This window comes from Peromyscus maniculatus, chromosome 3 (assembly GCF_049852395.1).
Source record: "Peromyscus maniculatus bairdii isolate BWxNUB_F1_BW_parent chromosome 3, HU_Pman_BW_mat_3.1, whole genome shotgun sequence".
NCBI classification, from domain to species: Eukaryota; Metazoa; Chordata; class Mammalia; order Rodentia; family Cricetidae; genus Peromyscus; species Peromyscus maniculatus.
This window is the reverse complement of record NC_134854.1, coordinates 78,207,552-78,234,422: the sequence shown is the minus strand read 5'-3', so window position 1 is coordinate 78,234,422 and position 26,871 is coordinate 78,207,552. Positions and strand designations below refer to the sequence as shown.

General features: G+C 45.4%; 1 protein-coding gene across 6 annotated transcripts in view; it reads right to left on the bottom strand.

The window, feature by feature from the left end:
- Positions 1 to 5,483, bottom strand: part of Mindy4 (MINDY lysine 48 deubiquitinase 4) — a 109,466-nt gene extending 103,983 nt beyond the window's left edge. For 2 of the 6 annotated variants that reach the window (XM_042273362.2, XM_042273363.2), the window contains exons 1-2: positions 5,177 to 5,365; positions 2,089 to 2,208 (exon numbers count right to left, since the gene is read on the bottom strand). In XM_042273362.2, coding sequence (XP_042129296.2) covers positions 2,089 to 2,208; positions 5,177 to 5,239 — 183 coding nt within the window. In that variant the 5' untranslated portion in view covers positions 5,240 to 5,365. Of the gene's footprint in view, positions 1 to 2,088; positions 2,209 to 2,437; positions 2,537 to 3,815; positions 3,945 to 5,176 lie in introns of those variants that run through there. The other 4 variants (XM_076566848.1, XM_076566850.1, XM_042273364.2 and 1 more) reach the window with 4 other exon arrangements.
- Between the last annotated feature and the right edge of the window lie 21,388 nt (positions 5,484 to 26,871).

Here is a 26,871-nt window from a genome sequence, read left to right as displayed (position 1 = left end):
AAATTAGGTGAATGTGTCAGGGGACCAGTATGGGTCTTTGGATTTCTGGGTAAAGGTCCTAGTCCCTGTGAAATATCTCCCTAACATGAACATCCCATGACCTTACTTCCAAATCCAATAACTGAAGGGCACAGGATGCTAAGTCAATGCATCCCTGACCCAGGACTGCACACATGCATGTATGGAGAACAAGAGGAGCTCAGCCTGGGGTTGACCTCACTTGGCTATTGGGGCCTAACCTCCTCAAAGGGATCACAAGGGCTCCTGCAGGCAGAGTTGCTATAAACTGAGGGCCAGTGGTTGGGGTCTGCACACCTGCCTGGACCACCACCTTGCACTTACACAGGGCAGCCTGACCCAAGGTCGTCTTTGCCACACCCTAAACAGTGGGTTAGTTGTCAAGAGCCCGGGAGATTTTTCTGCATATTCCAAATAGTCTTGTTTTCATTCCTACATACCCATTCGATCAGTTAGGATTTCATTTCATTTTATTTATTTTTATGTGTGGGCGGGGGTGATGTGTGTGTGTGTGTGTGTGTGTGTATGTGTATGTGTGTAGTACATACACGTAAGTGTGCAGGTGTGCACAGCAGTTCACAGGCATGTGGAAGTCAGGGGGGGATGTCAGGTGCCATCCTTTGTCATTGTCTGCCTTATTGCCTTAGACAAGGTGTCTCACTGCACAGGAAGCTGGCTGGCCAGCAAATTCCTAGGATCTGCCTGTCTCTGCTCCTAGTGCTGGTGTAAGAGGAATGTACGGCTTTTTATGTGGTTGCTGGAGACTCAGACTCTGACCACCAAACCATCTCCCCACACCCAAGTCTTCTTTTGAAAATCAACCTCTAGCCCAATGCTGGGCCCGGTAGCACTTGTAATTCCAACACTCAGAAGGCTGAAGCAGAATTGCCCAAGGTTTAAGGCTAGCCTGAGCTACGTAGAGAGTTTTGGCCCAGCCTTGGCTACAGAATAAGACTGTGTCTCAAGAAACAAAAAAAGAAAAAGGATCTCTACCCTAGTCCATAAATGACTGTCAGATGTCAAATAGCCACTTTGGGTCACAGCACTCCCCAGAGGGCAAATTCCCAACATACCAGTGAGTTCAGAGCTTCCGTACTGTGCCCAGAGAAGCTGGCCCAGAAGGCCAAGGCAGGATGTCCTCACTTTACTCACCAAAGCATGGCTTCCCTTACGTCTCACATGTCAGACTTCTGCATGAGACGTCACTTATAGCCTTGCATTTTAAAGTATAACAAATGCAGAATTATATGACTCTTCATAACTCACTAGTTTTTCTCTAACTCTTATATCATGCCCAAGCATGATGCAACATTTGCTGGAAAGGACTCTTTCTTCTAACAGAAAGAGAAATTAAGTCAGGATTATAGCTTTTTACATTCATGTTTTGACTCTTCTAGACTCTCACTCATTTACTACACAGATACATACAGATTCTTCAATAAGTCGTAAGACAATTCATCAAATATGGGGACACAATGTGAAAAAGACACACAGTCTCTGCCCATCGAGTAACTCCATGGGCATGAGGCAGGCAGACCCTACTGAAACAAAATGTCCTACTTCAAATACAGGGCACGGAAGAAGCCTCCAGGGCAGCATGATGGTAGCAGGTGGGATAGGGGTCTGGGACTAGGGGGCCTTCTATACCTATCAAGAAAACATATTCTCTTGGCTTTCTCAACTCCCATACACGTGGTGTGCTAAACTTAGCTTCCACCTCTGCTGACCTACATGTCACAAGAGATTTACAACCACAGAAGGGAAATCTTATTAAAATATATATATATATATATACATATATAATTATATTGCATAATATATCCTTAAGCAGTCTTGCTAAAAATGCCACTGTGTGTGGGGAAAGGGAAGCACCGAGAACAATGATCAAAGAACAGGCATGGCAGGCCCTGACTCAGTAAGACAAAGTGCCCTCAGACCCACCCGGGGACACTCAGGTCTGGTGGGGTGAACCTAGTTCACTCTGAGAGTTGTCATCTTGGCCAGTCCCCAAAACTCCTGCCGCAGCTGCCAGGCCCTGGGTGCAAGGACACCATCTCACAAGGCACTCACCTTGTTCTCCCTGTAGAGAAACTCCAGATGGAGAACTTTGCGGAGATCATTTCTGCTGTTGATGCTGAGCTCACAGCGGGGGCGCTCCTGGTCCATGGTCACAGATGTCTTCTTCAAACCCTGAGGGGAGAAGTCTGAGTCACTGGTGGCCACTTGAAATGAAAACCTTCCTTTCTCTGACGCACGGTAAACAAGAAAACTGCTGGGACTCATTAGGACTGGGCTCATCCTTGCAAGACCACAGCAGGGGCCCAAGGCTGACTTCAGAATTCGTTCTCATGAAACCACTGGCCTTGATGGCTTGGCCAGTTTGGTTTGGGGTCAGCTGCGGCTGGGGTTGTGGACTCACTTTATAAATAACAATGAAATCCAGGTAACCAGCTTGCTGAGAGTCAGCTCCGGAGCTATGTGAGTGGCCTAGACGTGGGGCCATGAAAGACGAACCTTTCAAAATAAACGGAAGTTTAGAGGGGAAAAAAAAAAACACAGTCAAAAGGCCAACAATTGTTCTCTTAACTTTTCAGCAGAGGAAGCCAGGAGACATGTTTGAAGTCACATGATCCACATCAGTCTAGCCAGGAAGCCTGACTGGCACCCAGTCTCCTGCAGGGCACCTCATGAATGTCTGCCAAGTCACCAGCAAACCACTCACTACCCATCACCCACCCTAAACACACAGAGACCAAGGTCTAGTGACAGACAGTAAACTGGGAGAATCCTGCCCCCTGCCCCCAGGAGCTTGGCATCCTCATTGGAAAACAGCCACAAGAGCTACTTCCTCCCATCACAGGACACTATGACCACCCAATGCCTGCAGAAGATGTCTCAACCCCTTCCTGCAGGGCCAGGGATATCCTTTGCTCCTGATGGATCCCAGACTAGGTAGGCGTCAACTATTCCTTCAGTCTTTGTGCTCAAAACATTATAATGGCTCCAAATGCTGGAAAACAAAAACCTCACTCAGTGGTTGGGGAAAAGAAGGCTGAGTGAAGGAGGAGGCAGGCTCAGAAGCAGCCCCCAAATCAGAAGCAATAGGAAAAGGAATTACAACTGGACGTGGTGATGCGCAACTCGTAATTCCAAATACAGGAGTCAAAAGCAGGATACTCAAGAGTATGAATATAGCCGGAGCTACATAGAGAGTTTAAAGACAGCCTGGGCTACAGAGAGAGCTTGAAGAGAACCTGGGCAATATAAACATGACCCTGTCTCAAAACCACCCCAACCACCAACACCAAAAACACAAGCAATTGCCCTAGCCCAGAGTTCTGGCTCTCTGTGATTTTATGAGTATCTTAGTTTGGACTTCTATTGCTGTGATGAAACACCAAGACCAAAGCAATTTGGGGGGAGGGGGTATTTGGCTTACACTTCCATTCACTGTTCATCATTGATAGAAGATGGGACAGGAACTCAAACAGGGCAAGAACATGGAGGCAGGAGTTTCCATGCAGACATCACGGAAGGATGCTGCTTACCGGTTTGTTCTGCGCGGCTTGCTCAACTGCTTTCTTATAGAACCCAGGACCACCAGCCCAGGGATGGCCCTACCCATAATGGGCTGGGCCCTCCCTCATCAACCATTAATTAAGAAAATGCCCTATAGGCTTGCATACAGCCTGATCTCATAGAGGCATTTTCTTAACTGAGGTTCCCGCCTCTCAGATAACTTTAGCTTATGTCAAGTTGGCATAAAACTATCCATCACATTTAGTAAATAAAGATACCTCTCTTATACTTTTAGATAAAACAAGGGGAGGAAGAGGAGGTCAGGTAGGTAGATGGTTTCTGAGGTGGTACCCAGTTGGGAGGTCAGCGTGTTGGCCCTGTCGAGGTGAGACAAGCAGGTGTGACAGCTGTAATGGAAGCATCAATGAGCAAACAGTCAAGGTGAGCCCAGGACCAATCCTGATCAAATTCTGATCATGGGACCCGGGATGTCAGGGAGGGCTATGGATTGCACTCAAGAAATGAAGGCTTCTCTGACGCTTCCACATCTAGTGCCAGACTCAGCCACCAGCCTCTGAGCACATGTCACCGATAATCCAACTTTAACCCAAGACTCCGTAAGAGAAGGTCAAGGTAGACACAGCGAAGCCAGATGCATCATAATTTTTCAAAATAAACATAAATCATAAAAAAAGCACACAAGCATTTGAAAACAGGCTCAATCGGAGCTGGGGAAGCAAGTATAAAGTTGATTAGCTATGTGCATGTTGTACGTAAGTATCAGATATAATCACTAATCCTCACTATGCATTACACATGAGTGGAATTTCAAAGTTCCTGTTTATAGAAATGACGTAGTAATGTTGAATGTACATTGCAAACTAGTAACATATATCTAAACTTCCACTTTCTGACCTCAAATCCTTCCCGTTTGTTCCGTGTGTGTGTGTGTGTGTGTGTGTGTGTGTTTCCATCTCAAATAAGTGACCCTTGGACCAGCTGAATATGACATCACGTGGAAGCACAGATCCCTTAGAGCATAGCCCTCAGCCACTCCATGTAAAATACAAACCAATGCCCACCTCCTGGCCCCCATGAAGCACCCTCCTCTCCTAGACTCCATGGGGTGCCCAAGATGCTCCTAACTTACAAACATTTTGAAAACTCTTCTGGGATGAGACAATAAGAGAGAATTCACATAAATCTTCTACAAAAGTTCATGCATGATCTGGAATTTCCACTTTTGATTAAAATGACCAAAAGAACTGACTGTCCAGAACTTTCCTTTGGGGAAGTTCTTTCCTAGAGACATGTCCTATGCCCCAGGCTGGGAGAACGTGCTCTGCCCTGGACACCTTTGCCAACCTGGCACCGCCGTGACCACTGGTGCCAGGGGAGGGCAGCAGACCAAGGGCCGGCCTGGCTCTGTGGAAGTACCCTCGGACTAGGAAGGACTGGCTTCTGGGAAATGTAGTTTCCCTGTCTCAAGAAAGGGGCGCTCTTAGGGGGAATCTCTGAGGCTAACACAAGGGGTGGAATGCTCCCCCATCCCGGAAGGTGCAAAGATACTGACGGAAACCCCAGGCTGCCCCCCCAACTTTAGAGCGGCCTCCTGGGCTTTGGAGTGTCCAGCCATTACCTTTCTGCTAAGAAACTCCCTGACCAGGGAGGCGGCCACCTCCTCCACGTACAGGCTGTCCATGCTGCTGGCGCTGACCCCGAGGCCACGCGGCCGCCTGCAGCCCCAGGCCGCCTAATCCGTTGGGCCCAGTAAAGCGGCGTTGCCGTGGCGACGGTGGCCTCCGCGCCAGGAAGAACTCCTCCCCTTCCTGGGGAACCAGCGTTCTAGGAGAGCCGGAGGGAAGAAGGGAGGAGCATCCTCCAAGCTGCTGGTCTTCGCAGGAGCCTGTGCAGCAATTGAGGGCGGAGCATAGCCTGTGAGCTCTGAGAGCCGGACTGACTTCTCGCCTCCTGTGGTGGATGTAAGTGCTCCAATCGGAAGGTTCCATTTCTCCACACTTTACATGGGAAGCACGCCTACCCTGTGGTTCTCAAAGGTCTGAGCCGGCGGGAAAGCGTCGGCAACCATCCACCCTCAGGACTACAGTTGCCCCCCAGGTGCACTGACACAGACCTTAGTGGCCAGTCCTCTGTATAGCAAGGAGGCCAGGACTCCAATTCCTAGCATCTAGAAACTGGAAGGGATGAGAGATGGGAGAAGCCCAGGTCTTTGCCCATCACTTGGGTATCACCTCAACCTTCTTCACCTCTGTACTTCCCTGATGTGTTGGTCTGGTGGGACCGCCATAATACAATGCCAGCATCTGTGGCTTCAATGGCAAAATTACTGTCCTGCAGTCTTGTAGCCTCCAAGTTTGTGATCAAGGTGTCCCCGGGGCTCTTCTTGCTTGAGGCCTCTCTCGTTGCCTCCATCTTCTTTCCATGTCTCTACAGAGCCTCCCTCTAAATGTGTCTGTGTGCTGGTCAACTCTTCTTAGAAGACACTGGTCCCAAAGAGTCAAATGTCCACTATAATGACCTCGTTTTTATCCAGCCTTACATTCAGATGAGTCACATTCTGGATACAAGGCATTAAGAATTAAAACTGTGAACTTTAGGGTCTCAACTCAGCACACAGCACCTATACTACCACTTTATATTATTTTCTTTAAACCAACATGCTTCTTATTTTTTCTTAAGAGTTCCCAGGCAGTAAGACCCACAAAAATCTTAAGCTTATATGAGTATTAAATTCTAATAAACATTAAAACATTTACAAAAGCAGACAGGTATGTTTTTATCTAAGCTCGACACACACACTGTAGTTGGGAGGCATCGTGCTTCATCTCATGTCCTGATGACGTCACTGTATCAGGACAGTTCGAATTACAGTTTCCAGGTAGCCTCACCTTCTAAGCCACCAAAGTTCTCTGCAAGGGTACTCTTGAGGCCTTGGGGCTGTGAGGCCTTGCACGTGGAGAGAGTGAGATGGCAGTAATGAACCTTACCAGGGAACCTCCTATTTCAGATGCAAAAACACACTAATAAACGTGTTATAATGTAAAAACACAAGGCAGACTTATTTACATATACAGGTAAGAGATTGCATACCAAAATGGTAATTGCTGTAGAATAATCCTCTTGTACACTGTAAAGATTTGTCACTCAAATTGGTTTAATAAAATGCCAATAGCCAGGCAGGAAGTATAGGTGGGATAACCAAACTAAGGATGATGGGAAGGAAAAGGGTAGAGTCAGGAGTCGCCAGCCAGACACAGAGGAAGCAAGATGAGAATGCTGTGCTGAGAAAAGGTCTTGTATAATATTAGAGGAACCAGCCTTAATATTATACATCCCAGGGGCTCAGGAGAGAGAACTACTAACGGCGAGGACTATTATCAGGAAATAGAATCTCAGCACACAGAGCTCTATCGTCCACTTGCTTTAATTCCTCTGGCATAACATCCTTTATACACAGCTTCAGTTCTGTTCTCATGTCTAGCTCCTTTCTTGCCTGATTTCTCTCTATATTTATCTACTGTCCCCTCTAGGTTCTATCTTTATTCCTTCATCTAGTTCTGTCCCTTCTAGGTTCTCATCTATCTAGTTCTTTCCCCTATCAGCTCCTCTCTCGTCTCCTTCTCTCTCATCTGGCTCTTCCTCATCTTGTTCTTCCCCATCTGGCTCTTCCTCATCTTCCATCTTGTTCCTCTAGTCCTCTCTTCTAGCCCTTCAATCTAGTTCTTACCCATCTCAGTTCATTCCTCTCAAGTTCTTACCCATCTAGTTCTTCCATTCTCTTTTCTCTTCTCCTCTGCCTCCTGGAAGTCTCAGTATATAAAGGGAGGGTCCGAGCTAAATTGTGTAAAGCTATTACTTAACGTCCACCTCTCCTAGGCGGTGTCTCCTTGTGGAAGTAAGTCAGGAGACTTGCATGTGGGCTGTTATCATTGTTAGTCCACCTGGGACTAAAAATGGGCGCCCACCTGGATGGTGTTTCCTATAGTCCTTGAAAGTGGCCAAGGGAGATAATCTGATTCCAGAGAAAGCCTTTCCTGAGGCTGTTCTCCAAATACCTGGAATGTGTATGTCCAGAGAGTGATCAGTCTACACTGTTAGCCCTTCTTAGGGAAAAGTCAATTGGGAAAGCTATGAAGGCACACATGATTTTCATAACAGAATACAGTTGATATATAACAAGCCAAGTAACACCAAAAACTCCTTGGGATTTGGCTTCCTCTGGAGGAATTCCCTGATCCCTCCAGGTAGTGACTTTGCCATAACCAGCTGAGTTCTTATGATATATTCCTGCGGCCCGAAGCAAAAAGGTACCAAGCCACATGGCTAAACATAGATAAAAATTATGGGTTAATTTAAGTGTAAGAGCTAGTTAGTAATAAGCCTGAGCTAATGGCCAATCATTTATAAGTAATATTAAGCCTCTGAGTAGTTATTCAGGAACTGGCAAGAGGGAGAGAACCGTCTGTTTACAGGTAATTGCTTGTCTTAGTTTTGTTTCCTGGTGCTGTGACAAAATACTGGGATCCACAGTTCCAGGTTATACCTCACCAAAGTCACAGCAGCAGGAACTTGAGGGAGTTGGCCATATAACATCCATAAACAAGAATAGAATGTAATGAATACATTCGTGCCCAGCTAATCTCTGTCAGAACACAGTCAAAAGAATGACCTGTAGTGAACAATGCCTTGGGGAACTGTAAGAGAATCTCCAGGAAAAAAACACAGAGGGTCTTTGACCTCAGGTACACTTGGTTCCCTGGATTGTTCTTGGACATGATTCTACGCCTCCTGCAACAAACATTTACAATTAATTTATGATACGTTTATTCTTGTTGGATGTCAGCACAAAACTATAGAGCCCAATCTGATCAGTGGGCTCTGAATCTGGATCTGGCCTTCTGCCTGGCTTTCATGCTTTCTCAGATATAATTGATAGTACATGCCAGGCAATTGTGTTTCAACTGCTCTGCCCTGAGAAAATTCTAGGAAAGGACTTCTCTGTTAATATTTAGTGTGTACTTACTAACATTTATTTACATGTTTTTCTGAACTCAAACAACCTTCCTTAGATCATTGGTTTCTTTGTTTCATTCGTGTATATAAAAGTACCCTGAAACTGAAGTAAGATTTTCTACAGCACTAGACTGTGGTCCAGCCCATTCTTTCAGGTCCTCAGATCCCAGGTCCAACAGACATGATCTGCGCAGGTCAGCTAAAAGGTTGACAAACCTCACTCCTTTTAAGATTTATTTATTTTTATTCTGTGTATGTGTAATGTTACTTGCATCCACATATGGGTACCATGTACATTCATGGTGCCCAGGAACTCAGAAGAGGATGTTGGGTCCTATGGTGATATTTTGTTTGTACTGAAATGTCATTTTATTTGTATGTTAATAAATAAAGTTGCCTGGGGTTCGGAGCTAATAGCAAGCCATAGCAAGAGCCAGGTGGTGGTGGTACACACCTTTAATCCAGATCACATGACAGACAGATCTCTATGTGTTCAAGGATACAGCCATCATGGAGACACACGCCTTTAATCTCAATACCAACCATAGAAGACCTGGAGGTCTACATAGACAGGGAGTGACAAGGAGGTCATATGGTTGGGTTTACAATCAATGAGAAGGCAGAACAGAAAGTCAATAAAAGGACAGACACACAGGAAGTAGGTCTTTTGCTGAAGGGAAGGACGGCAGCGGCAGGAAGGGTAAGAAGGTGGTTTTAAGTCTCAGCTCTCAGCTACTGCTCTGACCTCTTGGGCTTTTAACTCTGCATGTGGCTCTGTGTTTCTTATTTAATAAGACTGTTCATCTACAGGGTCCCCTGGAGCTGGAGGTAACAGATGACTGGGGGTCACTATGTAGGTGCTGGGCATTGAACCTGAATCCTCTGCAAGAGCAACAAGTATTCTACCACAGAGCAATCTCTCCAGCCCCACTCCTTCACTCTTACACAGTTCAAGATCTCCTGCCTACGGAATGGTACCACCCACAGTCTTCCCACCTCAATTACCATGCTCAAAATTATCCCCCACAGCCAACCTAATCTAAATAATCCCAGAGACTTTCTCCCTAGGAAACTCTAGACTGTCAAGTTGACAACTAAAACCAACTGTCGCAGTGTTATGTAAAAAAAAAAAAAAAAAAAAAAAAAAAAGAATCAAAGGATACTGGGTATGGTGGCACATGCCTTTGAATCCAGCACTCAGGAGGCAGAGACAGGTGGATTTCTGTGAGTTCCAGGCCAGCCCAGGCTACCTAGCGATGCTGTTTCAAAAACCAAAGAAATAAAACTATTCCTCTGTGGAGGTCAAGATCAAGATCAAATTCCAAGTGTGATGGTTAATCTTGCTTGTCAACTTGACTGGATCTGTCTGGAATAAGCTGAAAAGGGCAAGCCACCGGACACTCCTGTGAGAGATTTTCTTGGTATTATTTGAAGTGGAAAAACTTACCCTTAATGTGAGAAGTACCTTAAATGGCAGCCCAGATACAAAAGAGATGGAAGAAGGAATCTTAGATTTTCACCAGCTTGCTTCTTTTCTGGCCAGCAAGTTCCTCTATTCTGTGGCTGCTGCTACTGATTCCATTGCTGACATTAGAATCAGTTTCCTTCTGGTTTTTTGTTTTTGTTTTTTGTTTTTTGGGGGGTGGGGGTGTTGGTTTGGTTTTGGTTTTTCGAGACAGGGTTTCTCTGTGTAGTTTTGGTGCCTGTCCTGGATTTCACTCTGCAGACCAGGCTAGTCTTGAACTCACAGAGATCCACCTGGCTCTGCCTCCCGAGTGCTGGGATTAAAGGCATGTGCCACCACCACCCAGGTAGAGTCAGTTTCTTTTGACTTCCAACATAGACTGAAGGCCAGCAGCTCTTCGGGATTCCTACAGGCTATCGGCACCATATTGGGACAACTGCCACATCCAGCCTCACAAGACTGAGCAACTACTGAATTCTTGGCCTCCCCAGCACGAAATAGCCATTTTGGACTACCTAGACTACAGTGTATAAGCCCATCTAGTAAATCGCCTTTCAATATATATTCATTCTATTGGCTCTGTCCTGGAGAACCTTAACTAACTAATAAAGGGGCAAAGAAAAACACCGTGCATTTGTTCTTATTTATTCATTACTTATTCATTAATAAATACATATGGAGCCATGTCATATGCAGAGTATATGGTAATAATTTAACACTGTAAAACATGTCTTCATAGAGAAAAGAGAAATGGGGAAATGGCAGAGACAGACAAAAGGAAAAGAAAGTGAGCACATCAGATTTTTTAAGTCATAGACTTAAAGGAGAGAAAACACAGAAATATAAGAGGTCTTTGGGTAGGCAGAGGTTACACTTTTTTTAAACTTCATCACAGGGTTGGAGAGATAGTTCGGTCAGTAAAGTGTTTAACATGCAGGAATGAGAACCTGGGTTTGATCCAGAGCACCACGTAGAAAGGAGACCAGCATGGTAGTACACACTGGGAATCCTGGAGTGGGGAGATGGAGATAGGCAGATCTCTGGGGCTTGCTTACCAGGCAGCCTAGGCCAATCAGCAAACCCCAGATCCCTGTCACATAAAACAAGGTGAACAGTTCCTGAGGAACAACATCCAAGATTGGCCTCCAGCCTCCATGCATGCATGCGTGTTCACCAAGTAGGATCATATAATATTTCAGCCAAATCCTAAAGAAGAGAACACATAAGTTCTGCAGAGACTTGGAGGAAGAGCACGCCAAGCAAAGAAACGCCAGTGCAAAAGGCCCTGAAATGGCCTGAATGCTTGGGAAACAGCAGAGACCAGAGGGCAGAAAGAAAAGGAGGAAACGTGGTAGAATAGTCTGGGAAGAAACAATGATATAATAAAGAGTGACAGTGTGCCCCTCCCTTTGACTACCAGACTATTGAGACAATAGACTACAAGGAATTGGAATTTCCCCAGGAGTCTCATACTGGGCATGAAAAGGCTGGGGCCTTGGTGCCAGAGAGACAGAGAGCTTGTCTCCCTGGAAGAAATGGCACACAGTTCTGACAACTTGTTCGTCCACCTTTCAGGAGAGACATCAACAAGTGAATGCTGGGCAGAGCCAACCCTTGACCAGAACTGCTGAGCTATGCATATCTCTGGCCCTCTATTTAAACCTGAATCTCATCTTGGGACACTGAAGATGATGGGCTCTCTCCTCACCCACGGGGAGTGTCACCGGACCTCATTATTTGCTCCTCTTCCAAATGTGGGCACACTGAATAAATCTTCTGCTGCTTATTGAGGACAGATGATTGAGCCTGGTCTAGCCTCTAACAACCCTAAAACCCAAGAGCACAGCTGCATCGGCCTGTGCCCATCAGCAGAACATATGTTCTTAGTCAGAAGTGGGCACCCTTTGGAGAGTTAGGAGCAAAGGAGGGATGCCATCTAACTGGTTTTGACCGGGTTCTTCTGGCTCTGTTGTTCACGATGGACTATAGAGGAACAAGTCTGGAAGCAGGAAGACGAGGAAAGAGTTGTAACAGCCACCTGGGGAAGGGTTTAGGATGAGTATAGCAAGAGAAGGGAGAGAGGGGGAGAAAGAGCAAGGGAGGAAGAGAAAGATGGGGCAGAAGGGAGAGAGAGGGAGGGAGGGAGGGAGGGAGGGAGGGAGGGAGGAAGAGAGAGAGAGAGAGAGAGAGAGAGAGAGAGAGAGAGAGAGAGAGAGAGAGAATTTTTCTATAAAACATTCATATCCATACTCTGCAGTACTTCTGTCCAGGTGTGAGTCAATGGACTCCTATGTTTGTTTGTATGTCTCTAGTCCAGGGACGCATGGAGCCCCGCCCGGTTCTGGCAGCAGGAAGCAGCAGTGTGATGCTTGGAACAAGGGTGGGAGGCCTGCCCTACAGGGACAGGGGTTTTGTGAAAGCATTGTCTCCTTCACAATGCTGTAGGAGGGACACTAACTAACAGGACCTATCCAGTTCAAGACTCTCGAGGACAGTGCAGAGCTGGCTGTCTACCCCAGTGAGGGGGTTTTCAGAAGACAAGCAAGCACATTGTCCCCCTCGCCATGCCATGCCCAGAGCCAGGAGATAGGAGTGTGGATCTGATGAGGTCAACAAGCTGGCCCAGTTTAGTTAGCAGGACATTGTGAAAGTCTTCCTGAGGACTTGACTTTTAGAATTCCCCAGCCATTTAGTCCCTCCCTCCAGAGGTCAGTGGATCCTTCCAGGCAACCATCCAGGCAACATAAGAAATAGCTCATCCACACACTCCCTCATGGCCCTACCCTGGCAACCACATCCCAATCTCTGTCCCTGGGCTGTATCCCCATGGCCACCAACATGAGCCTTTGAGATCGTCATAAGCCCTGTAAGCCCTAAAGGATGAGATATAGTCTTACACTCTACCCAGAGAAGCCCACTTCCACATCCATAGAAGTCATGGGGACTAGTTGTCTGAGGGTCTGTGTGGGCCAGGATATAAAGACATGGAAGTTCATAGAGACACGAAGAGAAAGAGCCCCCTCTCCCAGGAGTCTGAGAATCAAGGATCCCAACACAACTAATGTTGGATTAAGGCCTTTCTTTTTTTCCAAACTGTAAAAGTCTACAATTTTCTAGTACTCTCACCAGATACCCCACTGACAATTTATGATGCCACCTAGGCTCGCTAGTACCTGCCTAGGTTCCTTGAAACAAAACTAGCATTCTTCTCGAAGCACTATGCAGACCCTGCCTGTGCTGGCTGTTAGTAAATTTGGGGCCAGTCTGTTCTGAAACACCATCACTGGGCAGAGAACGCAGCTGTCTTTATATGACTTGTACCGAGTGTTCTCAACTGCTGCCTTCCACCCTGGGGATGTTCTCCTCTTTGGACTGAGATGACCTCCAGGGCCAAGTCCCAAGCTGCCAAGAAGAAGGAGCGGTGAAACCAGCTCAATTCACTTGGTTCTTGCTTGGGGTTAAATGTTAGTTTTTCTTCAAATTTTTGAGAAAGGGAGAGATGGACAGGGATACTTTGAAAGGGCAAATCAGGTAGTAGATAAACTAGTGTGCAGAATCCTTACCCAGTAGTGGGGTAATACAAAGATATCTCAGCTCCCCAGAAAACATAGATGATAGAGGGTGGATCAAAACAAGGAGAGGAGCCAGCATGATGGCTGAGGAGAAAGCCAGCTGGTCAACACAATCAATCTCTCTGTCTCTGCCTCTCTCTCTGTCTCTCTCTCTCTCTGTCTGTCTCTGTCTCTGTCTCTCTCTCTGTCTCTCTCTCTCTCTCTCTCTCTCTCTGATTTATTGTTATCTGGTGTGTGTGTGTGCATATGCACGAGTGTGACCGTGCTTGTCACGATCCATGTGTGGAGGGTTTCCACAGCTGGTTCTCTCCTTTGCATCCCAAGGGTTTCACTCAGGCCGTTAGGCTTGGCAGTGTCCACGCTGCTGGCTCCTCTCTGTGTTTTCATCCTTCCTCTCTCACAAAAGGGCGTTGTGCTGGGACTAAGAGTCTACATGAGCCATAAAAACCTCTGGAGAGAATATAGTTCCTAGGATTACCCTATTCTCTACAGTATTTCTTTTTAATAATTAAATCTACTTCTTGACAATTTCATGTATATGTCATTCATTCTGATTATACTCAACATCACTGTCTCTTATCTCCCCCACCCCTCATTCTTGTCAAACTTCCTGGCTTCCTTTCAGGGTTTTCCTTCTGCTCTCTGGGGCCCTGTCATGTCTTCAAGACCGTATCACGTGGGAGACTCTGGCATATTACCAAGCTCAGCTTGAGTTCTTTGTTTTGCAACTCAAACAGGTGATGTCTTCAGCCATAGAGTCTTACCATCCAGTTCTGGTGAGCAACCAAGCGCAATGTCGGTAGCCTGTGTTGTTTTGAGGGTGGAGGAACTTCGTAACCAGCAGCTATTAGGGGAGTACCACACACATGACGCTCGGATTTTCATTCGATTACCTGTGACTTCTGGATTCAGCATTATTCATTCACGTAGAGTACTTCTGTTCAAATTCTTTTCAAAAGTGTTTTCTTGGTTAACTTAAAGAATATTAGACTTCCCTACGACTTCTTCATACATCTTTAATTTTGGTCAGACACCCCTCTCATCCTTCCTCTCTCCCGTACCCAGCCCCTTCCTCCATTTAGACCTTGCCACTCCCAGTAATCTCCCTTCTTCTATCATTTCACATCTGTTCTGTCATCATCCTCCCCAAATCAGGCCTCCTCCCCCAACTACATGGCCCCTTTCTAATTTCCTGGTCTCTATGGACACTCCAAGTTAAATACACAGATGTAAAAATTTAAAGCTTTGATCTACAAATTAAAGAGAACGTGCAGTGTCTGTCTCCTTGGCCTGGGTTTAACTCATTTACCGTAATGTTTTCCATTTCCATCCATTTTCCTGTAAATTCCATGATTTCCTTTTGCTTTACAGCTGAGTAAAATTCTATTTTGTATATGCGCCACATTTTCATTGGCCATTCACCGGTGGATGGACATCTAAGTTGGTCCCATTTCCTTTCTATCATGCAGTGAACATGGATGTAAGAGTATCTCTGTGGTGTGATATGGAGTCCTTTGGGCAAATCCAGAGTGGAATATCCAGATCATGTCGTATATCTAACTTTTAGGTTTTTGAGAACACTCCATGGTGATTTCCAAAGAGGCTGTGCCTTGGTACCAACAGTGGATGAGGGTTCCTTTTCCTCACATCTTCTCCAGCTTTTGTTGTTATTTGTTTTCTTCATGATAAAGACTGGATGATGGTGGGGTTAAGTCAAAGCAGTTTTAATCTGCATTCCTCTAATGGTTAAAGACATTGAACATTTTTTTAAAATGTATTATGTGTACAGTGTTCTGCCTGCATGTTTGCCTGCAGGCCAGAAGAGGGCGCCAGATCTCATTTTAGAGGGTTGTGAGCCAGCATGTGGTTGCTGGGAATTGAACTCAGAACTTCTGGAAGAGCGGCCCAGTGCCTTTAACCTGCAAGCCATCTCTCCAATCCGTACATTTTTTTTCTTGATGTTTGTTTGCTATTTGTATTTCTCCTCTTGGGAATTCTATTCAGTTCTGTAGCTCATGTTTTCACTGAGATGTTCATTTTCTCAGTGTCTTAGTCTTTGTGCTTCTGTGTCTATCTGTCATACACATGAGGATATTCTCCCATTCTGTGGCTGCCTCTGCAATCCACTGCTTCCTGTGCTGTACAGAGCTTCATAGTCTCATGGGGTCCCATTTGATGACTGTTGGTCTTATTCCCCTAGTGGCTGGACTTCTGCTCGTCCCTATTTGTGCCTACATCTTAAAGTGGACTCCCTACTTTTACCTCTGGCAACTTCGGAGTTTTAAGGCCTTTGATCATACCATGGTCATTTGAAGTTAGTTTTTGTACAAGGTGAGAGAGAGGAATCGAGTTTCATTCATCTACAAGTAGATATCCAGTTTTTCCAGCATTAATTTTTGAAGATGCTATCATATCTCCAATGTGAATTTTTGGCAACTTTGTCAAAATTCAGGTGGTAGTAGTTGTGTGGATTTACAGCTACATCCTCTAGTCTATTTCATTGATCTATGTGTCTGGGATTTGGCCAATAAAATAATGTTTTTATTACTATGGCTCCATAGCATAACTTGAGATCAGGTGTGGTGACACCTCTAACTCCATTCTTATTGCTTGGGATTGCCTTCACTAAACATGTTGTCGTTTGTTTTTTCTCTTTTGGGGGGGCCCACCACCCAGCTCCCAAATAAATCACACACAGAGACTTGTTCTTAATTATGATTGCCCAGCCTTAGCTTGGCTTGTTTTTTGCCAGTTTTCCTTAACTGAAATTTATCCCATCTACCTTTGCCTCTGGGCTTTTCCCATTCTCTTCTGTAAATCTTACTCTTACTCCGTGGCTTGCTATGTACCTCGGTGGCTGGGCCCTGATGTCCTCCTTCTTCTCTAGCTCTTTCTCTCTCCTCCCAGATTTCTCCTTCTATATATTATCTCTGCCTGCCAGCCCCACCTATTTCTCTCTCCTTCCTTGCTATTGGCCATTCAGCTCTTTATTAGACCATCAGGTGTTTTAGACAGTCACAGTAACGTATCTTCACAGAGTTAAACAAATGCAACATAAATAAAAGTAATATACCTTAAAATAATATTCTATAACACTTCCATGTGAACCTTAAAGATTATTTTTTCTGTCTGTGGAGAATGGTCCTGGTATTTTTATTAAGATTGCATTGGATTTATAGATTGCTTTTGGTAGAGTGAGCACATTCACAGTCTTCATTCTCCCAAGCCATGAGCAGGACAGGGTATTCCCATCTTCTCGTGTCTTCTTCAATTTCTTTCTTCAGAGTTCTAAAGTTTTCTTTTCTTTTCTTTTCTTTTTTTGTTTCTGGGTTTTGGTGGTTTTTTTTGTTTGTTTGTTTGTTTGTTTGTTTGGTTGGTTGGTTGGTTGGTTGGTTGGTTGGTTTTGTTTTGGTAGAGGCATTTTGTTTCTTTGGTTAAGTTTATTCCAAGCTATTTTTGTGACTTTTATAAATGGGATTGATTCCCTGGTGTCTTTCTCAGTCTATTAGTGGCAGACTACAGGTTTTCATTGCTGGTATTGTGTCTTGTCATTTAACCAGAAGTGTTCATCAGCCTTAAGAGTTTTCTGGTGGAGTCCTTAAAAATCTCTTATATATTAAGACTCCTTTTCCTATAATATCCCTTTTATTTCCTTCTCTTGTTTTATTGCCGTGGTAGTTCGAATGTAACTGGCCCCCGTAATCTCATAGGGAGTGGCACTATTAGGAGGTGTGGCTTTGCTGGAGTGGGTGTGGCCTTCTGGAGGAAGTGTGTGACTGTGGGCATGGGCTTTGAGGTTTCCTATGCTCAGGATACTGCTCAGAGTCTTAGTTGACTTCCTGTTGCCCACAAGATGTAGGGCTCTCAGCTATGTCTGCCTGCACACCACCATGCTCCCCACCATGATGATAACGGACTAAACCTCTGAAACTGTAATTGAGCCACCCCAATTAAATGTTTTCTTTATAGGAGTTGCCATGGTCATGGTGTCTCTTCACAGCAATAGAAACCTACCTAAGGCAGTGGTGTTGGTTCGAAAGGTTGTGATACCTTCAGGAGGTGGAAACTTGTAGAAAAAAATGGGTCATCGTGAGCCTTGGGGTTTTATAGCCTGGTCCCCTCTCTGCCACTTGACGGCAAACACAATGTTCCAGCTGTCTCGTGCCCCTGCACTGTGCCTTCCCTACATGATGAACGACATTCCTTCTTAAACCGTGAGCCGGAATAGACCCTTCCTCACTTCAGTTGCTTCTTGCCATGTGTTTGGTCCCAAGCAATGAGAAAAGTAATACAACAGGATTGAGTGAAGTGAGTCACCAGTTGCTAGAAGTTGGCTTCAGGGAAGTTATAGAGGCAGTGCCAAGGAATGGTCAGCAAGATGGTTGTATTTCCTGCTTTGGTTCACTATCTGATTCAGCAGACAGATGTCACAGGTTGACCACACAATACTTTTCTTCTCAGTTAAGACTCAAAGGGAAACAATGTGAAGGCGAGAGAAAAGGCATATTTTATTAATATATCCATATCAAGTTTTATCCACTCCCTACCAGTTGTCCCTTTTATTTATCCCAAGCTGTTGTATCGGTTTTTGCATTTCCTAAGTGGCCCCTAACATAGGAAGTGTCCTAAAGAGACGTCCACTCTTTCCAACTTTACATCTTGTGCCTCTTGCTCTTCCCAGGACCCAGCTCTCTGACCTCTTAGTCTCATGGTCTGGACAAATCTATGTGCCTTGTCCAGTGGTTCTACTGGGGCCATTTTTCCCCCAGGGTGGACAAAATTCTCAAGATCCACATATCAAGCTGATGTTCGTGGAGGTCTCTCCTCCTTCCATCTCCTAAAATCTCCTAAAGGTTGTGATCTGTTCAAGCTTCAAGAGGATTTGTTTCCTTCCAGCATTCCTGGCTGGGGCCATTTGTACAGACAATAGCATTTGGAACAGGCACAGATCCATACTCTGGTTGAAGGGTCATCGCTTCACAAACTACCAATGCCTCTAGAAGGCAAAGGCTAGACCTCTGGGACCAGAGTTGAAGAAGACAGCCTAAGAGCCCTGGTCTTTTCTCAAGGCCTGGTTATATGGTTGAGCATTAAGTTTAAAGGTGATAGAGAAAGGACCAAGCAGACGCCATAACAGGCTGCCCAGTCTTCTCTCAACCAGTAAATTCAGAGGTTACATACCTTCACCCAATCATATGACACAAAGGCTTGTACCACCCTGCTTGTTATTTTTCCCTTTAAAAACTCCTCATTCTGAGAGCTCAGGGCCATCCTTCTTCACCCACTGCGTTGGAGTGCTGGAATACAGACCAAGCCTGGGCTTATAATCAATCAACCCCTGTGTGTTTTGCGTCGGATATCAGCTCTGTGGAGGTCTTGCTCAGGGGGTCTCCAGACATGGGCACAACAATAGACATGCTGAATAAGAGAAACTTATTGAGGAAATATTCAAAAGCACTACTTGGGTTAAAATGGCTCTTATTGGCCATATCTGCTCATCAAAGTCAATCAGGAGGGTGGTGAATCATTAGCCCACTGAAAAAACAGAAGTCTCTGAGTTCATATTTATACAAGATAATAAATGAAAGGGAAGGAACATTTGAAGGTCAGCCAATAAGTGTTGAAAGGATGATATAACTGGTGAATCAACATTTGGCAACCATAATAATAATCCTTCACTTGAGTAGGAATAATCAATAAGTGCTAAAACTAGCAGATACATAATATCTACAGATCAAAGATATTTCTGTGTAAGATACCTCCGAGCTACAAAGTGGAAAATATTTAACTCTTGTTGGAGAAAGTTGACAGCATAAAGTTAATCAGCACATTAAGCAGATGATTGGCTCAACCATTGCCAATGTTTTAGCTTCTCTTGCACTTGCTGCAGGCCGCAAGTATATCAAATAGAGATTCAGCCGTATATGGTAAAGCTATACCTAGAAGGCTCAAGGAATTCTTCTAGAGGAAAGTCAAATATCAGGGAATATTTGATGTTATTTGGCTTTTAATATATCAGCTGTTTCCTACTATCAGTTTCTTGTGTGCCCATAACTCCTGGGCCATGACGGCAAACAGTATAAGCTTCTTAGACCTTCTGCTGATCTGAACTAGGTAACACTCCCTATGAGTTGGGAGAAGAGGGCTGATGTGGGATGTTTGCAATGACTGTGTCTACAATGTGTTCCCTTTCTCAGGAAGGAGGCTGGGGGTGTTGCCTATTAAGAATACACAGCTGGGCGGTGGTGGCACACACCTTTAATCCCAGCACTCGGGAGGCAGAGCCAGGTGGATCTCTATGAGTTCAAGGCCAGCCTGGTCTACAGAGTGAGATTCAGGATAGGCACCAAAACTACACAGAGAAACCCTGTCTCAGAAAAAAAAAAAGAAGTAGTAGTAGTAGTAGTAGTAGTAGTAGGAGGAGGAGGAGGAGGAGGAGGAGAAGAAGAAGAAGAAGAAGAAGAAGAAGAAGAAGAAGAAGAAGAAGAAGAAGAAGAAGAAGAGAGCTGCTATCACCTGTGAAGCCTCCCTCTGCCATGGTCCTGAGCTCTAGTCCCTCCTCCCTTCGCTCCAGGTCTTACCAAGGTTCACTTAGAGCACCAGACTCCATCCCTGCAGAGTTCCTGCACAGTTCCCTTGCTTCTCCTGTACTGACTGGTCCTTGAGCTTCCTCTGCTTTGAGGATGCAGAAGGTCCCAGGACCACATCCCACCACCATGCTAACACACCTTACCTGAAACTCTCTGACCCTAGAGCTAGGCTAGTGGCAGCTTAGACTCCTTGGCCTTGTTTCCTCTGGAGATCAATTGGTCCTGTTAGGTTTCAGACTGGGACAAACTGCTAAGGTGTCTGTTTACATATCAAAGTGAACCTGGCCACCAGGTTCTCCCTGCACCCCTGAGCCCCTACCTGTTACAGGGCCTCCCAGGCTGGTGTACCCCAACCCCTACTCTGAACTCTCCAGCCCAGGGGGCTGGGTTGCCCTTCCCTATATAATCCAACCATTTTGGTTGCCTGCTCTCTTTGGACATTTGGGCCTCCTGGCTGCTGTACTTGGTTCTCCTCTCTCTTCCCCCCCCCCCTCCCCACAGCTCAGTCTGGACTTGTTTACTCCAGACACTCTCAGATGTCCCTGTCTCTGCCTCTGGCTGTGCTCTCCCACACATCTACAATAAACCTTCTCTTCCATCATACCTAGGAACAGTCATGTCTCCTTTTCGTTTTAATTTCTTTTTTTTTTTTTTCATTCATATGGTCCCAGAACTTAGATTCAACTCTTGTTTTAAAAAAATAGATATTTTAAAAAAGCAACCATGTGGCTGTCCTCCATCTCGGCAGATAACCTCATCAAGATGTAAGCAACCACATGGCTGGCAGCCATCTTTACTAAGGTTTTAAGGTTTAGGGCACATGCCATGTGACTTCACCATCTTAAGATGACCATATGGTATAAAGCAACAATTATAAAATGCTGTGGGATAATGCTCTTGTACGCTGTAAAGAGTTGTCACTCAAATTGGTTTAATAAAATGCTGATTGGCCAGTAGCCAGGCAGGAAGTGTAGGCGGGGTGACCAGACTAGGAGAATTTTGGGAAGAGGAAAGGCAGAGCCAGGAGTCAACCAGCCAGATGCAGAGGAATCAAGATGAGTGAAAAAAAGTGAAAAAAGATACCAATCCACGTGGCTAGACATAGATAAGAATTATGGGTTAATTTAAGTGTAAGAGCTAGTTAGTAATAAGCCTGAGCTACCAGCTGAGGATTTATAATTAATATAAGCCTCTTTGTGGTTATGTGGAACTGGTGGGCGGAAAGGAAATGTCCAACTAGAAGGACTTCTCTGTCCTTCTGAACCCTCTATTTATCACTGTATCTCCCTCTATTTATCATTTTAAACTAAGGAAACAAGTCTCAATTATTTTGGATTAGTATAGATGATGATAAAAATTTGTTATATTTGCTACAACATACTATATATATCACATGTATAATTCAACTCTGGTTTAGAATCTACTATATATGATGATAAAATTTTAAGCTTATAAAAATCTACTCAGATTAACAAAAGCTGGGAACTTTTGATGCAAATTTAAGATGGGAACTACTTATGTTTGCTAACTGTTCAATACCAGAACACCAGGCTTCTAAAAGAAATTTAGATAAGTAACAATATATGTTTGATAAAGTAATCTAGGTTTATAAATTTCTAGGATGTCAGAGTCCAGCTCTAACTTGTCAAAGGGTTCTTGGGGAGAGAAGAGAGGAATGAGGAAGTATTAGATAGAAATATAGACACAGATGGAGAGAAAGACAGAGACACAGGATAGCTTCAGGAGGGCTCTAGGTCAATACCCGACCACCGCATCCTTTATTCTAATGGGCCTTTTATACACTGCCAAGGGGAGAGGCAAAAAACCTCCCCCTTGCAAGATCAAAGCACAATGTACAGCCAAGTGTAGACCCTTCAAAACACCTGGTAACCAGGTTCGTGGCCAAATCATCCCATTATGCAGCACTGCTGGGTAAAGCAAGCTCAGATTCTCTGATCTTGAATAAGGTCTTATTAGGGAGCCCCTGTGGTCCCCCACACTAGGGTCTACTCAGGTTCACACTAATATTTGTCTAGCTTCTTCATCTTTGCTCACTTTGACATGTTAAGTAGGCACTTCAGCCATTTGTCCCGGTTTGAAACCTAACAGTACCTTCAGGAGCAACTGATGCCATGCACCAGGTGCAGTTCTCTGTGGGTGACCTCCAAAGGTGCTGAAGCTTAATGCCCCATCTGAAAGTGCCATAAGGCCCCCAAACCATTCCCCTAGCCCTCAAGTATAATGGGTTTGAGTGCCTAGACATGTCCCCTTCTGGTCTCCTGCTGGTCACTGGGGTTTAATACTTCTTTGCAGACCAGGCAGTAAGCCAAGATTAGAGTTGAGACCTAGGGACAGAGCTGGATGGCTGAGCCAGCAATACTATGTAGGCCACTGGATGGCCAGATCTCACCATACCATCTCCAAGAATGAGTACTATAGAGATCTACCATAAACACCAACCACAGTCAAAGGAGCCTGACTTCCTGGCCACTGGCTTGCCCCAGACCCTGGCTAAGTCAACCCTGGACTTCAGTATCCTTCCCTTTAAATTGAGAGTGAGCTGTAAAAATCTCCCACAGTCAGAAAAAAATTGGCCTCCTTTAGCCAGGAAATGGCTCTGACTTGGCCACACATAGGGCAGAAATGCATCAGCCGTGTTAAGGTTCAGGCCTGCTGCCCTTGACGTGGGAAGGACAAGAATGTTTTGCTTGACTCTACATAAACAAACAGTTCTGACTCTGTAAAGTCCAACAGCCTGGGGCCTCCACAAAGGCAGGGTCACCCAGCAGTCACTCATCCAGCTTCCAAGGAGCAGGACCAGGACTTCCCAGCAGGCAGGAAACTGTTATGCTCATGTTTCATAATTCTAGGGGAGTATTAATAAAAAAATTATGCTAGCTAATTCTATGTCAGCTTGACACAAGCTAAAGTCATTTGAGCGAAGAGAACCTCAATTGAAAAAAAAATGCATAAGATCAGTCTTTAGATCCACAGACCCAGAGAGGCTAAGTAACAAGGAGAGTTCAAGGGTAGACACATGAATCTCCCTGGGAAGGGGAAATAGATTAGATTTCAAGGGTGGGCTGAGGGCAAGTGGGGATGGAAACAGGAGGGATCAGGTGGGGAGGGGTGGGATGGAGGGAGAGAGATTACTAGAATGGGGGGGGGGGTGGCATTTAGGAGGTAATATGGAAACCTAGTGCAATGGAAACTCCCTGGAATCTATGAGGGTGTCCTTATCAAAGACTTCTAGTAATGGGGGATAAGGAGCCTGAATCAGCCATCTTCTGTAACCAGGCAAGGCTTCTAGTGGTGGGACTGGCACATCAACCCAGCCACAAAACCTTCGACCTACAATTTAGTCTGCCTGCAAGATGTGCTGGGGTAATGGTGGTGCAGAATTTGGGGGAGTGGCTGGCCAATGGCTGGTCCAACTTGAGGCTCAAGCCATGAGAGGGAGCCCATGCCTGACACTTCCTGGATGGCCAGGAACCAGAGGCTGGATAGCCCACAGACCTAGGATAGAAGCAAACATGACTGGCAATAAATTAATAAATAAATCTGCTATTCTCGTAGACCAGAGCCTAGCTCAATCATCATCATCAGAGAGGTTTCATCCAACAACTGATGGGAGCAGATGCAGAGACCCAGAACCAAACATGAGGTGGAGCTAGGGGAACCCAGAGGAAGAGCCAGAGGGCTCAAGGACAACATGCCCATAGACTCAACTGAGCAGTGCTCATAGGGGCTCACAGAGACTGAAGCAGCAATCATAGAGTCTGCATGGGTCTGACCTAAGTCCTTTGCATATATCTTTTCTTTTTTTAAAAAAAAAAATTATTTATTTATTATGTATATAGTGTTCTGCCTGCATGTACGCCTGCAGGCCAGAAGAGGGCACCAGACCTCATTACAGATGGTTGTGAGGCACCATATGGTTGCTGGGAATTGAACTCAGGACCTCTGGAAGAACAGCCAGTGCTCTTCTTAACCTCTGAGTCATCTCTCCAGCCACCACCATCACCCCCCCCCCATATATATATATATCTTATGATTGTGTAGCTTGGTGTTCTTGTGGAACTCTTAACAGTGGGGGCTGTCTCTGACTCTTTTGCATGCACTTGGGACCCTTTTCCTCCTACTGGATTGCCTAGTCCAGCCTTGATAGGAGGGTTTGTACCTAGTCTTATTGTAACTTGTTAGGCCGTGCTCAGTTGATATCTCTGGGAAGTCTGCTCTTCTCAGAAGGGAAACAGAGGAGGAATACATATGGGGTAAGAGGGGAGGTGGTGGGTAAATACATACATACATACATACATACATACATACATACATACATACATACAATCAGGCTGTAGGTAAGCCTATGGGGCATTTTCTTAATTAGTGATTGTTGGGGGAGGCCCAGCCCATTGTGGGTAGTACCACTCCTGGACAGGTGGTCAAGCGACCATGAAGAGCAAGCCAGTAAGCAGCACTCCTCCGTGGCTTCTGTATCAGCGCCTGCCTCCAGGTTCCTGCTCTGTTTGAGTTCCTGCTCTGCTGATGAACTGTGATGTGGAATCATAAGCAAAATAAACCCTTTCCTCCCCACATTGCTTTTAGTCATGGTGTTTCATCACAGTGCTAGAAACCCTAAGACTCAGATAGTACCAACCAGGGCCATTGACTGAAGTGTTGCGGTGTCTGTATTAGTCAGGGCTCTCTGGATGAATGAAGCGGAGAAGTGTATGTAGGAAGAGCTTTGTTTTTAAGCTCTTAACTCACAAGACTGTGGAGTCTGGCAAGTCCAAATGTTCAGTGTGGAGCTGGCTAGGCAAGAGGCCATGTGCTACAGAACTCTTCCTGCTTGGGGAAGGAGGTCTCCCATCCTATGCGTGCCTTCATCTGAAATTAGTAAGTTTCCTGCTTCACCTAAAATCTGCCAATGAAAATTTAATCTCATCCAAAACACCATGGCCCAGCCAAGTTGACACATAAAATAAGCATCCTGAAAATCAGGGCTAGTATCAAAGGGCCTTTATCACCCTAGACTCGCATGGCTATATGGTAAGGTCTTGCAAAGCCAGCCTTGGAGGGCCAGAGGCCTGATGCTAGCCCTCCCTGGCCAGCCTGATGCTAGCTACCCAGCACCTCATCCCACTTGCATTTGCAGAACTGATGGATGTGACTACACTATCCAGAGCTTACACAATGGAAGGGACACCTTGGGGTCTGTGTTCATCCTTCCCAGAACAATCTACTCTACTTCCGCTCTTTCAGCCAGTCCACTGGCCCTCCAGAGGCCTCCCGCCTGGCTTCCACCTGCCTCTCCACCACCTTTGCCCTCTTGGTCTCTATGGATACACTGATTCTAATTCAGCCACGGGTCCTCACAGAAGCAGGGAAATCTGCTCAGGGTTGAGTCTCTTATGGAAATATTCTAAGAGTAGTGTTTTTTCCTCATCAGAACCACTGACGTAACACTGCAGGATGGCCAGTAACCCTGGCCTCTACCCCAAGATGCCACTAGCCCCAGGTTCCCACCTGGGATAAACAAAAATGTCTCCAGACATTGCCAGTGGGTCCCTGATAGGCCAAACTGCCGCCTTCTGAGAACAGTCCCAAGGTTTCCGTTACTACTGGGACAATTTCTGTCCCTTCTAAGAACATGGACATCATTTTAGACTTTTGTTTTGTTTTTTTGTTTTGTCTGTGGGGTTTTTTGTTTTGTTTTTGTTGTTGTTATTGTTTGTTTGGTTTTTGGTTTGGTTTTTTTGAGACAGGGTAGCCCTGACTGACCTGGAAATTGCTCTGTAGGCCAGGCTGGCCTCAAATTCATAGAGCTCTGCCTGCTTCTGCCTCCTGAGTGCTGGGATTAAAGGCATGCACCGCCACTGCCCCACAATGCAAATGGGCAAATTTCAAGCTACCTGTGCAGATATGGGGCCACCTGAAAATTCTAGGGAACTAGATAATCTCAGTGTCACATCATGTAGGAAAACACAATCCTCCACTGTGCTCCTGGGGCCAGCATTCCTGGCCTTCCTGCTCGGGACTGTGAAGAGAGAATCCCACCCAGGAGAGGGGACCTATGGGAAAATCCTGCCTTGCTAGCAAGCCCCACTTTGTGCCAAATCCCAAAATTCGTGTTCAACATCTTCGCACATACTACCAACACTGAACAGTTTCCCCAGCCCTAGACGGAAGGGAGTCAGCCCAAAGAGAAAGGAAAAACTAATCTTTCTCATATTTTACCAGAGGGAAATTAAGCAGACACTTAGCCTAAAAATTTCAAAGTCAAAAAGAAAATAACATGGCAAGTCTTTGACTAAATTATTTGTACTGAAAGTTTTCAGGCCTTGACTCAGCAATCACATGTGTAAAAGGCCAATCAAAAGCCAGACCAAAATCACAGATTCCATTCATCCCCGTAGCTGTTAGGATTTCGATTGTAGGACACCAGGGAGCACAACTAACATATTCAGGTGGCCATCCCAGGCACATGTGGGGACAGGGAGGAAGGAAGGGATCTTTGCACAAGCGCTCAGGTGCAAGTGTCAGATGTGAGAAACCCTAGACAGATGTCACACCTTCAGTGTCCCCACTCACGTTAACACACTAGGATTTAGCTTCCCCGGATCTCAGCTTCAGTCCTTCTTAAATAAATTGAGTAGGCGACTAATTGTATTTT